The sequence below is a fragment of the Rhinopithecus roxellana genome, chromosome 10 (genome assembly GCF_007565055.1).
Source record: "Rhinopithecus roxellana isolate Shanxi Qingling chromosome 10, ASM756505v1, whole genome shotgun sequence".
Classification (NCBI taxonomy): Eukaryota; Metazoa; Chordata; class Mammalia; order Primates; family Cercopithecidae; genus Rhinopithecus; species Rhinopithecus roxellana.
Window position 1 is genome coordinate 102,409,298 of NC_044558.1, and position 15,118 is coordinate 102,424,415.

General features: G+C 55.1%; 1 protein-coding gene across 5 annotated transcripts in view; it reads left to right on the top strand.

The window, feature by feature from the left end:
* GOLGA3 (golgin A3) overlaps positions 1–15,118 on the top strand; it is a 51,674-nt gene that overhangs the window by 31,810 nt on the left and 4,746 nt on the right. For all 5 annotated transcript variants that reach the window (XM_010378581.2, XM_010378583.2, XM_030939542.1 and 2 more), the window contains 10 exons: positions 106–183; positions 1,729–1,992; positions 3,911–4,005; positions 5,736–5,952; positions 7,902–8,045; positions 9,323–9,520; positions 10,807–10,923; positions 13,128–13,267; positions 13,809–13,941; positions 14,455–14,577. In XM_010378581.2, the coding sequence (XP_010376883.2) occupies positions 106–183; positions 1,729–1,992; positions 3,911–4,005; positions 5,736–5,952; positions 7,902–8,045; positions 9,323–9,520; positions 10,807–10,923; positions 13,128–13,267; positions 13,809–13,941; positions 14,455–14,577 (1,509 nt within the window). The remainder of the gene's footprint in view (positions 1–105; positions 184–1,728; positions 1,993–3,910; positions 4,006–5,735; positions 5,953–7,901; positions 8,046–9,322; positions 9,521–10,806; positions 10,924–13,127; positions 13,268–13,808; positions 13,942–14,454; positions 14,578–15,118) is intronic.

The window sequence follows — 15,118 nt, forward strand, 5'->3', positions numbered from 1 at the left end:
TTGTGCAGATGTGTTCCCCTCCTGGAGCCTTCAGTGTAACATCTGTGCAGACACATTCCCCTCCTGGAGCCCACAGTGTAATGTCTGTGCACATGTTCCCCACAGGTGGAGCACCTGCAGCAGGAGACTGCCACTCTGAAAAAGCAAACGCAAAAAATAAAGGAGCAGTTTCTTCAACAAAAGGTAAAAATGTGTTGTTGATTTCTTCACTTGAAACAAGCGTATGAACAGAGTTTTGTGTGGTTTAATTGCTTAGCAATTCCAGTGTCATAGGAGTTGAGAGGAAGGTAACAGGTAACATCTTGAGTTCTCTTTAACTCTTTTTTTTTTTTTTGAGACAGTCTCTCACTCTGTCGCCCAGACTGGAGTGTAGTGGCACGATCTCAGCTCACTGCAAGCTCCGCCTCCTGGGTTCAAGCCATTCTCCTGCCTCAGCCTCCCAAGCAGCTGGGACTGCGGGCGCCTGCCACCACGCCTGGCTAGTTTTTTTGTATTTTTTTTAGTAGAGACGGTGTTTCACCGTGTTAGCCAGGATGCTCTCCATCTCCTGACCTCGTGATCCACCCGTCTCGGCCTCCCAAAGTGCTGGGATTACAGGCTTGAGCCACCGCACCCGGCCTCTTTAACTTTTTTTAAAGGTACTTAATCTGCAAAGTCAAGACGCACTTCCACAGCGGGGTGGGGGTCTTGGCCCCTCAGATCTCCAGGGGCGGCTGTCACTGGAGCGCCTGTCAGCATACCCTGTTGTGCTCACTCTGGGGAGCTGTGTGTTGTGCAGTGTTGTTACCACACAGGTTGGGTTTGCCATTTAAAATGTCTGAAAAATGCACATGGAGTTCCAGCATTGAAACAAATTATGATTACCCAAAAAGACATGGAGTATGAATTTTGTGTCACTGAAGCCAGTACCTCCTGTTGGATTTTATGGGGTCTGAGCAAGGGTGACCCAGAAGCTGTATTGTCCGTGGTGCTGTGTTTTATTTCTGAGCGAGGACAACTCCTGAAGCAGCGTTGTGAGTGCCGTGTTTTATTTTTTTTGAGACAGAGTCTGGCTCTGTCGCCCAGCCTGGAGTGTAGTAGTGCTGTCTCAGCTCACTGCAGCCTCTGACTGCCAGGTTCAAGTGATTCTCATGCCTCAGCTTCCTGAGCAGCTGGGACTACAAGCATGTGCCACCATACCTGGCTGGTTTTTTGTATTTTTAGTAGAGATGGGGGTTTCACCTTGTTGGCCAGGCTGGTTTTGAACTCCTGACCTCAGGCGATCAGCCAGCTCGGGCTCCCAGAGTGCTGGGATTACAGGCGTGAGCCACCGTGCCCGGCCTGCTGTATTTTATTTCTGAGCAAGGGAAGCCCCTGAAGCAGTGTGGTGAGTCCTGCTTTGTTTTGTTACTGAGCCACAAGCAAGGGGAGTAACCTGTTGGAAGCAAAGCAGTGCAGTTGAAGGCAGGAGAGAGCCAGACTCCTTGGAATTGAAGAGACGTCTAGGAGGCCGGTGTGACTGCCTCGTGCACCACACACAGACTCTTGTTTCAACAGGCCGTGATGTCACCTGTGGGTAAATAATGGTGTGTCTCAGTCGATGAAGGCTTAGATTTGATGAAATGTATTTTTTCCTCAAAAAAGTTATGTCTCTGATAAGTGGTAAACATTTTTGTTGAAGCCAGCTTGACCCCCAGAAGTCCCCGTGCTCACCGCCCGGTGTCGGCTCACAGCTTCTGTCTTTGGCAGGTGATGGTGGAGGCCTACCGGCGCGACGCCACCTCCAAAGACCAGCTCATCAGTGAGCTGAAAGCCACCAGGAAGAGGCTAGACTCGGAGCTGAAGGAGCTGCGGCAGGAGCTGATGCAAGTGCACGGGGAGAAGCGGGCCGCGGAGGCGGAGCTCTCGCGCCTGCAGAGAGAGGCGGCCCAGGTCCGTCAGCAGATGGCCTACCTTGAAGGGCATCTCCAGTCAGCGCAGAAGGAGCGAGACGAGATGGAAACACACTTGCAGGTCTGTCCGTGTCGGACTGACTCACTTGATGAGGAGGATTCGGCCAAAGTGCTTAGGGGCGCGTGTGTCTGGGGCAGGGGCTGAGTCTGGGGCGGGGCCGTGTCTGAGGCAGGGCGGTGGAAAGGTGGGAGAGGCTTTTGGAAGAACAGCTGGGAATATGGCCCACCTGGAGCATAGTTCCCAGAGGGGCAGTCAGGTGAGGCCTGGTAAGTCCAGGTGACGATGTTGCATGAAGGGAGGGAGTGAGAAGGCCCCGTGAGGCACCCAGCTTCTCCCCATTGCCATGGGCTCCCAGGATCCAGTGTGTGAGGACGGCGGCTGTCATGCATAAAGCAAGGGTGAGTGTCTTGTGGAGACCCCACGTCAGGGCAGGGCACTGGGGCCCGGGGACCCTGGGAGTCCCTTGTGGCTGGGTGCGGAGCTGGGACCGGCCAGAGCCAGTCATATTCCTGTGGAAGCTGAGCCTGGGCTGGCTTCTGCACGCAGTGGGTGTCCGGGATGCTGGTGACAGTCTCTCGGCTGCAGGTGGCAGAGCAGGTGAGTGGGAGGTGAGGGATGAGGGGTGCGGGACAGAGGCCACAGTCCAGGATCCTGTCCAGACATCCAGGCCGAGGAACCGGGAGGTGAGACGAGAAATCGGGAGAGCAACAGTAAATTTGGGGAGGGTCGTTTTGCTTATGATGTTTCTGAAGTTGCCGGAGAGGACTGAGGCAAGGTCCCAGCAGGCGGACTGGTCAGCAAGCGAGCATGTCTGGCTCATCAGGAGCCAGGCTGAGGCCGGGAGTAGGCGGTGTGGCCGGCGCCGGTCAGTGTCGGAAAGTAGGGGCCGATGGAGGAGCGCCGGTCAGTGTCAGAAAGTGGAGGCTGATGGATTAACGCTGGTGCCGGGGTGGGGAGGTGGGCCGAGGGGAGCGCCGGCTCCTTGGGCTGCAGGAGGCTTAGAGGACACAGCAGTGGGGGCAGAGCACGTTCAGACCCCACAGCTGCAGGCCTGGGCTGGTTGTGGGGACTCGCCTAGCACACAGGAGCTGGGGAAAGGCTGCGAGGGTAGGAGCAGGTGGGGGACGTGGCTGTCAGTGTTCACAGTGGAGGCTGAGGAGGGCATCCAGGGGGCTCTGGGGAGGGGTCCTGGAGTCTCCAGGGACGAGTCCCAGGGGCCTCTGGGGAGGGGTTCCGGGGGCTCAGGGAGGGGTCCAGGGGCTGCGGGGAGGGAACCCAGGGGCTTGAGGGGAGGGTTCCCGGGGACTCTGGGGACGGGTCCAGGGGTCTCCAGGGAGAGGTCCTGGGGTTTCTGAGGAGGGGTCTGGATCCTTGAGGAGGGGTCCTGGGTCCTAGGGGTTAGGAGGAGAGGTCCTGAGTCCACAGGCTTTCCTGTGAACTAGTCATGTCCTGTTGTGCCTCTGATGCTCTGGACAGTGTTTGGAAACGGTTGTTGGTCTCAATAATGAGTGGTTTGTGGCCGAGCACAGTGGGTCACGCCTGTAATCCCAGCACTTTGGGAGGCCGAGGCGGGTGGATCACGAGGTCAGGAGTTCAAGACTAGCCTGGCCAATGTGGTGAAACCCCGTCTCTACTAAAAATACAAAAATTAGCTGGGTGTGGTGGTGGGCATCTGTAGTCCCAGCCACTCGGGAGGCTGAGGCAGGAGAATCACTTGAACCTGGGAGGCGGAGAGGTTGCATTGAGCTGAGATCACGCCCCTGCACTCCAACCTAGGCGACAGAATGGGACTCCATCTCAAGAAAAAAAAAGAGTGATTTGTAAGAAGGTAGATGTGTCTCAGGATTTTTCTCAAGGCGCAAGTCCTCCAGGGCGAGCCTGTACAGTGCCATTGGTGGGGACGACGGGCTGGAGCCCGGGAGGGGAGACAGGCTGGGGGTTTCAGTGCCGCTCCTCATGCCCTCCTTCCCTTCCGAAGTCGTTGCAGTTCGATAAGGAGCAGATGGTTGCGGTCACAGAGGCCAACGAGGTGCTGAAGAAACAAATTGAAGAGTTGCAGCAAGAAGCCCGAAAGTAAGTCCGTGTGTGTGCCCCGGGGAGGCAGGAGAGCCCCGTGGGCTGCTGCTGTTATGCGGGGACACCCTCCCTGGGAGGTGCTGTGGTGGCCTGGAACATTAAGGTCCAGGTTTGGAGTCCGTGTGGTTTGGTGGCTGCTCATCTGCGAAATGATCCGAGTTGATCGTGGACTTGCTGAAGCTCCTGTAACAGAAGCTCCCAGGTGTTTTTATGTTTGACTTTTTGTGCAGCATCATCCCCTCTCCCAGCTCCTACGCTGGGAGACGCTTCGATGTTCGTCCTCACACCTCACACTCACATAAACATGAACACACCTCGCTGGCACACGCCCGTGCATACGTGTGTGCACAATCAGATGCCGTTAGGGGCTGCCTTACCCCAGTGGTGCACAGACCTTGCCGGCACATGCCCGTCAATATGTGTGTGCACACGCAGATGCTGTCGGGCCTTCTTCCTCTGGCATTGTGCCCTGTGCTGCTTTGCTTTGTTATTTTTGTAGAGATGGGGGTCTCACCATGTTACCCAGGCTGGTCTCGAACCCCAGGGCCAAGCAGTCCTCCTGTCTCAGCCTCCCAAAGTGCTGAGATGACAGACGTGAACTACCATGCCCAGCTAAATGCATAGTTTTGGGATATTTTGTTTGTTTTCGAAATGGTCTCTTTCTGTCGCCCAGGCTGGAATGCAGTGGTGCCATCATAGCTCACTGCAGCCTCAATCTCCTGGGCTCAAGCGATCCTCCCAGCTCAGCCCCTGGAGTAACTGGGACCCCAGGTGTGCACCACCACGCCTGGCTAATTTTTTTTTTTTTTTTTTTTTTTGAGACGGAGTGTCGCTCTGTCGCCCAGGCTGGAGTGCAGTGGCCGGATCTCAGCTCACTGCAAGCTCCGCCTCCCGGGTTCACGCCATTCTCCTGCCTCAGCCTCCCGAGTAGCTGGGATTACAGGCGCCCGCCACCTCGCCCGGCTAGTTTTTTTGTATTTTTTTTTTTTTAGTAGAGACGGGGTTTCACCGTGTTCGCCAGGATGGTCTCGATCTCCTGACCTCGTGATCCGCCCGTCTCGGCCTCCCAAAGTGCTGGGATTACAGGCTTGAGCCACCGCGCCGGCCGCCTGGCTAATTTTTAAATTTTTTTGTAGAGATGGGGTCTCAGTATGTTGCCCAGGCTGGTCTCAAGCTCCTGGACTCAGGCGATGCTCCCGCCTCGGCCCCCCAGGATTCCAGGCGTGAGCGTCTGTGCTGCTTTGCTTTAATCAGCTGGTGATTTGCTCGTGAATCTGATGGTTGAAATTTTTACTGATATTCAAGAACATTTCTGTGTGGTAGGAGCAGACTCTTTCTCTGCATTCACAGGGTCGTTCATAAGCTGCCCTAAGAGGAGGGCAGGTCTGATGCTGGTGGTGGAAATGGTGAAAATTCACTGAGTGCTCCCGCTGGCCTGGCTCTGCGGGAATACCCGATAGGGACTGATCCTTCGCTGTGTGCAGCCCCCACAGGACAGACACACACTTACCCCGCTTTCCTAGGGCAGCTGGGTTCTGGGGAGGGCGAGGATGGGGTGTGAGCGGAGGCAGCCTCCCCGTGGCCCAGGGTCTCGGCCACCGAGCCCGTCCTTCAGGAGGGGCTTCTGAGACGCACTTCCTGTTGCCTGCTGTTGCGAACCAGAATGCCAGACGGTCGCGTCAGAGGATAATTCAGCTTCCTCTTGTGTCTCCCTCGTGACACCCCAGGGCCATCACGGAACAGAAGCAGAAGATGAGGCGGCTGGGCTCAGACTTGACCAGCGCCCAGAAGGAGATGAAGACCAAACACAAGGCCTACGAGAATGCCGTGGGCATCCTCAGCCGCCGCCTGCAGGAGGCCCTTGCGGCCAAGGAGGCTGCGGACGCGGAGCTGGGCCAACTCCGAGCCCAGGGCGGCAGCGGTGACAGCAGCCTGGCTCTACATGTAGGTAACGCCGTGCCATCCCCGGCGAGGGTTGCCAGCCCCTCAGTGCAGGGAAGGGCTCTCCATCAGCAGTTGTCCCCTAAAGCCTCGCGGGGCCGAGCTCACGTGGGAGGTGGCAGCTCTCTAAACTCCGCTCAGCGTCGAGGTTGCCAGGAGCCCGCAGTGACGGAGCATCGCCTCGCAACCCTCGTGAACCCTGCGCGGCCTGCGGCCTTCCCTGATTTTCCTCAAGAAATCTCCTTGGCTCAGAGTTCAGCTGCTCCCTTGGGGCAGAGGGAGGGCCTGCCCTGGTCCACTTGCGTTCCAGCAGCCTCTGCGCTGGGAGGAAAAGCAGCCTCCGCACTTGCTGAGAAGCAGGAGTAGGGGTGTGGGGTCAGCGTTTGGCAGGGTTCGGGGAGCGTTTAGAGGTAGCCACGCGGCAGTGGCCCAGAACAAGCCGGTGCCCTTGCTGGAGGGCTCTGAGCAGGGCCTTCCGTGGAGGCCGCAGTCCTCTGTGCTCTCTTACCTTACGTGGTGGGCATACCATTCTACCTGAGTAAGTTCATCTGCATTGTATTTATTATTCTCCAGTTCGTGTCCTTGCACTGACAACTTAGTATTTCTTCTTACATGTGGTTTGTTTCTATTTCCCGTCCACTTAAGAATTTATGGGTAAGAGGATACTGTATCATAACATGGGGTTTTCTTGTCAAATTAAATAAACTCGGCCAGGCATGGTGGCTCTCACCTGTAATCCCAGCACTTTGGGAGGCCGAGGCGGGAGGATCGCTTGAGCTCAGGAGTTTGAGACCAGCCTGGACAACATGAGACCCTATGTCTACAAATAATACAAAAATATTACCCGGGCATTGTGCACGTGCCTGTGGTCCCAGATGCTTGAGACGCTGAGGTGGGAGGATCACCTCAGCCCAGGAGGGGAGGCTGAAACTGCAGTGAGCCGTGATTTTGCTGCTGCACTCCAGCCCAGGCGACAGAGAGAGACTCTGTGTCTAAAATTAAATGAATAAATCAAGTGCTCCTTCTCACCTGATTGCTTTGTAAACTGTTGGGGAGATTGATTCAGTTGCCATTTTCCTTGGGCTCACTAAGGGCTGGGGTGGGGAGGGCGCAAAGGCCGGGCAGAGCCAGCCCCTCGCCGCATCGTTGCAGCTGAGGAATAGCACGGCCGCAAGCCGATGTCTTGTGTCCGTACGGGCTTCACCCCTCGCAAGTGATGGCTTTTGGCAAATTTCTCACCTTTTTGATCCTCAGTGAAATGAGGTCAGACTGAGGTGAATGAGAACCTCTACTGTGAGGGTTGTTAGGTGGTACTGGACGTGCTTGGCAAGGGCCTGGCACCATCAGCGGCAACAAGTGGGCGGGGTGTGAGAGCACACAGGTGCCTGCATGTATCCGTTCACGTGTGAGGTGTGAGCATATGTGTGCGTGGCGTATGGAGTGTGTGCATGGTGTGTGGGGTGTGAGCACATGTGCGCATATGTGGTATGGGGTGCGAACATGTGGGGTGTGAAGGCGTGTGGGTTGAGCACGTATGCATGTGGGATGTGAACACGTGTGGTACATGAGCATGTGTGTGTGTGGTACATGTGTGTGTATGTGATGTGTGGTGCGTGAGCACATATGTGGTGGTGATTACACCTGGTGCTGCTTGCTTGCCACAGGTGGTGATTTATAGCCATTATCTGCAGGTCAGATTTTCTTCTGTATTTTTGAAGCATTGAACTGAAGAGATGATTTTGTTTGTCCCAGCTGTCCCCGTGTGTCATCGTGTGCCTGCTGTGGTCAGTTAATTCAACTTCTTTAACATAAAGGAAGGTTGTGAGACTGTGTCACACAGCTGGTGTCTCGTGTGTGCAGCCACACAGCCTCCTGCCTGCAGGTGCCACGGGAAGTGAGGGGGGGTCAGGGCCTGTCCCATGACCAAGTGCCCGTTCTGTCTTGGCCCTTAGGAAAGGATCCAGGCCCTGGAGGCGGAGCTGCAGGCTGTCAGTCACAGCAAGACTCTGCTGGAAAAGGAACTGCAGGAGGTCATTGCGCTGACCAGCCAGGAGCTGGAGGAGTCCCGGGAGAAGGTGCTGGAGCTGGAGGACGAGGTGAGGCTTGGCTGTCTGCAGTGGCGGCAGTGTGGGGCAGGTCACGTGATCCCTGGGCATGCTGCCACGCGTGTGGCCCGAAAAACAAAACTTCACCATGCGCCTAGCGTTGCTGCTTTTGGTGTTGCCACCTTCTGACCGTCAGCCTCTGGCTCTGTGGTGGGGCAGGCCCTGACTCTAGCCCTCTGGGGAGGATCACTGTGTTACAGTCTCTTTGGTGGAATGGTTACAGAATTCATAGTGCAACCCTTCTCAGTTCAAATGCTTTGGTTTCATATAAGAAACCCAACTTGGCCGGGCGAGTGGCTCATGCCTGTAATCCCAGGACTTTGGGAGGCTGAGGTGGGCGGATCACAAGGTTAGGAGTTCGAGATCAGCCTGGCCAACATGGTGAAACCCCAGCTCTATTAAAAATACAAAAATTAGCTGGGTGTGGTGGCGGGTGCCTGTAGTCCCAGCTACTCAGGAGGCTGAGGCAGGTGAACTGCTTGAACCAGGAGCAGAGATTGCAGTGAGCCGAGATGGTGCCACTGCAATCCAGGCTGGGCAACAGAGTGAGACTCCGTTTCAAAAAAAAAGAACTCAGATCTGTCTCAGGTTCAGAGACAGTTCTCACTTCAGCGGTGCGGGTGGCAGCTCAGTGTCCCGGCCCCCTCTCCCTCCCCAACCCCTCTCTGTGGAGCTCCGTCACTCTAGGGCGGCCTGTTTCACTCACTATGTCCTGTCCTGAAATGGTTTTGCTCATGCCCACCCTGCCAATGGCCCCAGGAGAAGGCTGGGCTCTTGGCCATGGGGAGGAAGGAGAGGGGCCTGGGGAAGCAACTGACCATGACCACAGCAGCCTTCATATCATGAAGCAAGCATGGTCCTGTAGTGTCCGTTGCTGTTTTTGTTTTTGTTGTTTTGAGACAGTCTCGCTCTGTCACCCAGGCTGGAGTGCACGATCTTGGCTCACCTCAGCCTCCGCTTCCCAGGTTCAAGTGGTTCTCCAGCTTCATTCTCCCGAGTAGCTGGAACTACAGGCACCTGCCACCACACCTGGATAATTTCTGTATTTTTGGTAGAGATAGGGTTTTATCATGTTGGCCAGGCTGGTCTCAAACCCCTGACCTTATGTGACCCCCCCACCTCAACCTCCCCAAGTGCTGGGATTCCAGGCTGAGCCGCCAAGCCTGGCCTGAGTGTCTGCTTTTTCATATTGAAAACACCTGTTTCTGGGGTGTGTGAACTCCACTCACCAGTGCGGGTAATTTCACAGTGACGGTGGTATGTTTCAGCTTCAAGAATCCAGAGGCTTTAGGAAGAAGATAAAACGCCTGGAGGAGTCGAACAAGAAGTTGGCTCTCGAATTAGAGCACGAGAAAGGGAAGCTTACGGGCCTTGGACAGTCCAACGCAGCTCTGCGGGAACACAACAGCATCCTAGAAACAGCTTTGGCCAAGAGGGAGGCAGACCTAGTCCAGTTGAACCTTCAGGTATTCAAACTCGTCAAACTCAGGCCAGTAGTGGCGTGAAAGAGTTGCTGAGGCTGCGTGCACTCCGAGAATCTCACTCAGATTCAGTCACCTGTGCTGACTCCTAGCCCACCCGGCCTGCAGCCGAGAGAACAGGCTCGGGTCGGGGTGACCCACAGGCCTGGGTCCCCGGCTGTTGGTGCAGGACTGGGCTCTCTGAGGTGAGGCTGGAGCCCCTGTGTGTGCTCAGTTCACCTGTTTAGTTGAGGGGCAGACGTGTTTAATTGAGGGGCAGGCCTGTTTAGTTAATTCAGGGACAGACCTGCTCAGTTGAGGGGCAGACCTCCCATGCGGGTGTGGCTGAGTTCCAGTCCCAGGTGGTGACATTGTATGTAGGGGGCACTTAATGAGAGGTTCACACAGTTCAGAACTGGGACTCGAACACTGACCTGGGTCTCACTCAGCTGCTCAGGCTCCACAGTCTCTCTGGATTGAGGACCAGGCGGGGCATTTCAGGGAAATCCTGGGGGCCACATCAAGCTGCTGGTGTTGACTCTCCTGTCTTAGTTCCGTATTTTGCCCTAGTTCCCACCACTTCCGTTCTGTTTGTACCTGGCCGCAACCCCTGATTTATATGTATTTTTTGGGTTCCCAGCCACCACATTCCTTTTTTTTTTTCATTGTTGTTAGTAATACAGAGGGCCACTCTGTCTCTCAGGCTGGAGTGCAGTGGCAGGATCTCGGCTTCCCGCCTCCCGGTTGAAGCGATTCTCCTGCCTCAGCCTCCAGTATAGCTGGGACTACAGGCGTGCGCCACCACGCCCAGCTAATTTTTTATATTTTTAGTAGAGACGAGGTTTCACCATGTTAGCCAGGATGGTCTCGATTTCCTGACCTGGTGATTCACCTGCCTCAGCCTCCCAAAGTGCTGGGATTACAGGCATGAGCCACCATGCCCGGCCCATTCTTTTTTTTTTTTTTTTTTTTTGAGACAGGGTCTGGCTTTTGCCCAGAGTGGAGGGGAGTGCAGTGGCACCATCATAGCTCACTGCAGCCTCGACCTACTGGACTTCAGCAATCCTCTTGCCCCAGCCTCTGGAGCCGTGGGGCCACAGGCGTGCCACGTTCTTGAGTGCGGCTCTGTGGTCGTGCGTCCCGCCACCTAGTATTCTGTTTTTGTCACAGATTCTTCAGAGGTGGAGTTTCCTCTGCCTCCTTGGCGTGTGCCTGCGCCTGTGATGTGACATGTGCAGCCTTGTGTGTTTGCAATTTGACGTCCTTATCTGTCCTCCTGCAATCTGATCTAGGTGCAGGCGGTTTTGCAGCGCAAAGAGGAGGAGGATCGCCAGATGAAGCAGCTTGTCCAGGCCCTGCAGGCCTCACTAGAGAAGGAGAAGGAGAAGGTGAACAGCCTTAAGGAGCAGGTGCGTGCCACTTTCTGGCTCACAGGGCATTCCAGAGGATGCTCCAGTGCCTAGAAATCTATACAGAATCCTTCACACACCAGTCTCCTTCCAGGAGTTACAGAGAGCAAAGGTGCGTTGCAGTTGTTGGTGATGGAGGCTGCAGAGCACCTGGTCTGGTCCTTAGACTGTGGTGTTAGATGCAGCCGTGAGGACCTGGGGCCAGTGAGCTCCACGTGCATGTGTATTTATATTGTGCTAGGAACGGTGTCCTGTGTGTCTTGTTGCATTGCAGAAGCAAACTTGAGAATAGCATAGGATCCCATTTGTGTTCGGCAGACAAGAGGGGTGGTTCTGTGGACCCTTCTCTGTGCAGAGAGCTGTCTTTTCGTGGCTGGCCCCTGCCCTGCTTCACCTGTGTTCACTGACACATTGGTCAAGTTGCCAGCAGAGGCCCATCCTGACCCCCAGGTGCCCTGTCTGGGCCCTGCTCCTCTGTTAGAATGCTGCTTGCTGGCTACCTCTGCCATGCCTGGCACAGAGCAGCTCCTCCTAGCACGCTTGCCCTGTGTGTGCACGTGGGGGGTGTGCGTGCATTCGATGCTCTTGTATAGTAGAAAATTTCTAGGAGGAACACCAGAAATAACTGGTTTTCTCTAGAGAAAGGCAGGAAAGAACACATCACTTTTCCTTTAAATCCTGTTTGAATTGAACTTGTAAAAAATTACAAGTTATAATTGCTTCACAATTCAAACTTTTTGGCCTAACAGTAAAGCTTCTTTCGTGCCTATAACCTGGCTTTGCCACAGCCTTTAAGAACTTTTCTATGATAATGTAATTGATATAAAAATTAAAAGCTTCTTGATTTTTTTTTTTAAAGGGATGAAACAATAAAGTTTCCTTATAAATAGAATTAATTTTAAGATGTAGCAGGTGGCTGGGCACGGTGACTCACGCCTGTAATCCCAGCACTCTGGGAGGCTGAGGTGGGCAGATCACCTGAGGTCGGGAGTTCAAGACCAGGCTGACCAACATGGAGAAACCCTGTCTCTACTATAAATACAAAATGAGACTGGCGTGGTGGCACATGCCTGTAATCTCAGCTACTTGGGAGGCTGAGGCGGGAGAATCGCTTGAACCCAGGAGGCGGAGGTTGCAGTGAGCCGAGATCACGCCATTGCACTCCAGCCTGGGCAACAAGAGTGAAACTGTCTCAAAAAACAAAAAAAATTGTGGCAGGAATATTTTAATAGGAGCAGTTAACAGCTTTCTTTTGGCCTCCCAGCCCTCATCCGCCCAGCCGTTTAACCCTTGCCTGGGGCCTGCTTCTGGGCCGTGGTTCAGGCTGGGCTCACACGGTGCCCCAGCTCTCCAGCTTTCGCTCTGTGCTTAGGTTTCATTTAATGCTTTTCGTTGTTTTTTTGTTTGTTTGTTTTGTTTGTTTGTTTGTTTTTTAAGACAGAGTCTCACTCTGTTGCCAGGCTGGAGTGCAGTGGCACGATCTTGGCTCACTGCAAGCTCCGCCTCCCGGGTTCAGGCCATTCTCCTGCCTCAGCCTCCCGAGCAGCTGGGACTGCAGGCGCCCGCCACCACGCCCAGCTAATTTTTTGTATTTTTAGTAGAGACGGGGTTTCACCGTATTAGCCAGGATGGTCTCGATCTCCTTACTTCGTGATCTGTCTGTCTTGGCCTCCCAAAGTGCTGGGATTACAGGCGTGAGCCAGCGCGCCCGGCCTATTTATTTTATTTTTGAGACCAGGCCTCACTCTGTCACCCCGGCTGGAGTGTAGTGGCGCGATCACACTCCCTGCAGCCTGGAACTCCTGAGCTCAAGCGATCCTTCCACCTCAGCCTCCTGAATACCTGGGACCACTATGCCCTGCTAAGTTTTTTATATTTTGTGGAGACATGGTCTTGCTATGTTGTCCAGGCTGTGAATACACTGGAAGAAGACTATATAAACTATTTTGACCGAAAAATCTTGAATGAATGTTTGTGAATGAATGTTCTCGAATGAATGTTTGTGTTCATTCAACAGACAGCAGCAGCCACATGAGTGTGCTGAGCTCCAGGTCAGGTGGAACTTGACAGGCCTGTGGAGAAGCACACGCCAGCAGCCAAGACGTGCACGGGGCTGGGAGTGGATTCACCTACTGCGTCCGGCGTGTTGTAAAGCTGCAGGTGCCATGCAGGGGGTATGGACAATGTGATTTCCTTCCTCCTAGGTGGCCGCTGCCAAGGTGGAAGCTGGGCACAACCGCCGCCACTTCAAGGCGGCCTCCTTGGAGCTGAGTGAGGTGAAGAAGGAGCTGCAGGCCAAGGAACACCTGGTGCAGAAGCTGCAGGCTGAGGCCGACGACATTCAGTGAGTGCCCGGGCCCTGCACAGTGGGGCCTGGGCCATGCCAGGCCTCGCGGCTGTCCTGGCAATGGGCGGGGTCTAATTCATCACCTTCAGCGCAGCGAGGGTCATCTATTTTTGCAAATTGCCGAGGACTTGAGTGTGAATCATAGGAGAGTAGAGGGCACCCAGTGTCTGTCTCCAGAAGCCTGAGCCTCGCTCACTGCCCCGTGTCCTCCCCCGAGAGAGAGCGCCCAGCACGAGTACTTAGCTTCAGGTCCGAGGCGGGAAGGGGTGGCCCGGCGCAGGGCTGATGCTGTGGCTCTGTGGGCCCCAGGCGCTGTGGTCTCTGGGATCCGTGAGGGGAGCTGGCGAAGGGTGAGTCTCAGATACTTTGTGAGGACTGCCCGAGTGCACATTGGGGCACCAAGCATGGCTGCAGCTCGCAGCGCACAGTAGAGGGCCTGCCGGGATGGATGCCTTCCCCAGGCAGCGTTTCCCAGCAGGAGGGCACGGCATGCTGAAGGAGCACAGCAGTTCCCTGCTTTCTTGTTTTTTTACGCTAGGATTCGGGAGGGGAAACATTCCCAGGAGATAGCACAGTTCCAAGCGGAGCTGGCCGAGGCCCGGGTGCAGCTCCAGCTCCTGCAGAAGCAGCTGGACGAGCAGCTCAGCAAACAGCCTGTGGGAAACCAAGAGGTGATGGTTCGCGGGGGCTGGATTCGCAGGGCTGGACTCACGGGTACCCTGGGTGACTTCACTCCGTCCTACTCGGGGAGGAATAGTGATGGTTTTCTGAATATGGTATTAAAAGATAAACCAGGCCAGGTGCGGTGGCTCATGCCTGTAATCCCAGCACTTTGGGAGGCCGAGGCAGGCGAATCATGAGGTCAGGAGATCGAAAGCATCCTGGCTAACACAGTGAAACCCCGTCCCTACTAAAAACACAAAAAATTAGCCGGGCATGGTGGCGGGCACCTGTAGTCCCAGCTACTCGGAAGGCTGAGGCAGGAGAATGGGGTGAACCCGGGAGGCAGAGCTTGCAGTGAGCCGAGATCACGCCACTGCACTCCAGCCTGGGCGACAGAGCAAAACTCCGTCTCAAAAAAAATAATAAATAAATCAAATGAACCGACACACAGCTAGAGCTGTTTTCCACGGCAGTAAAGCCGCTTCAACATTCTGTTGGCCATGTGACTTTCCCCTCTTTAGATGGAAAATCTCAAATGGGAGGTGGATCAGAAAGAAAGAGAAATCCAGTCCTTGAAGCAGCAGCTGGACTTGACGGAGCAGCAGGGCAGAAAGGAACTGGAAGGGCTACAGCAGCTGCTGCAGGTATCTGTGTGTGAGACGCTGGGCACAGGCGGGAGCAGCACTTCCCGGGGCGGCCCCTGGTTCCCGTGCCGTGTGGCCTGTGGCCAGGCAGTGCTCCCGGGGAGCTGGCACCCTCGTCCAGTGGGGCGCTCGCAAAGTCACCTGGTCCATGTCACACGGCAGGACGGAGGCAGGGCTAAAGCCTGGGCCGGCTCATATCCCTTGGCTGCTCTGTGTGACACTGACCAAGAATGTGATTTCATGGAGTCCAGCAAATGGGAGGGTGCATGGGAAAAATTTGCCAATCTGCAATAAACTTCTCGACAAAGAGCTCAGGGTTCGGTCTTGACTGCTCGGGAAAGGAGTGTAATTGCCGAGTCCCCCTCGTAAATGAGGGGCTTGAGTCACAGTGAGAACTTACAGATACAGGCAGAGGAGCATCCATCAGCCGAAAACCCAGAATCTGGCCAGGCACAGGGGCTCATGCCCGTAGGCCCAGCGCTTTGGGCAGTGAGCTGTGGTTGGGCTGCTGCACTCCAGCCTGAATGTCAGAGACAGACTC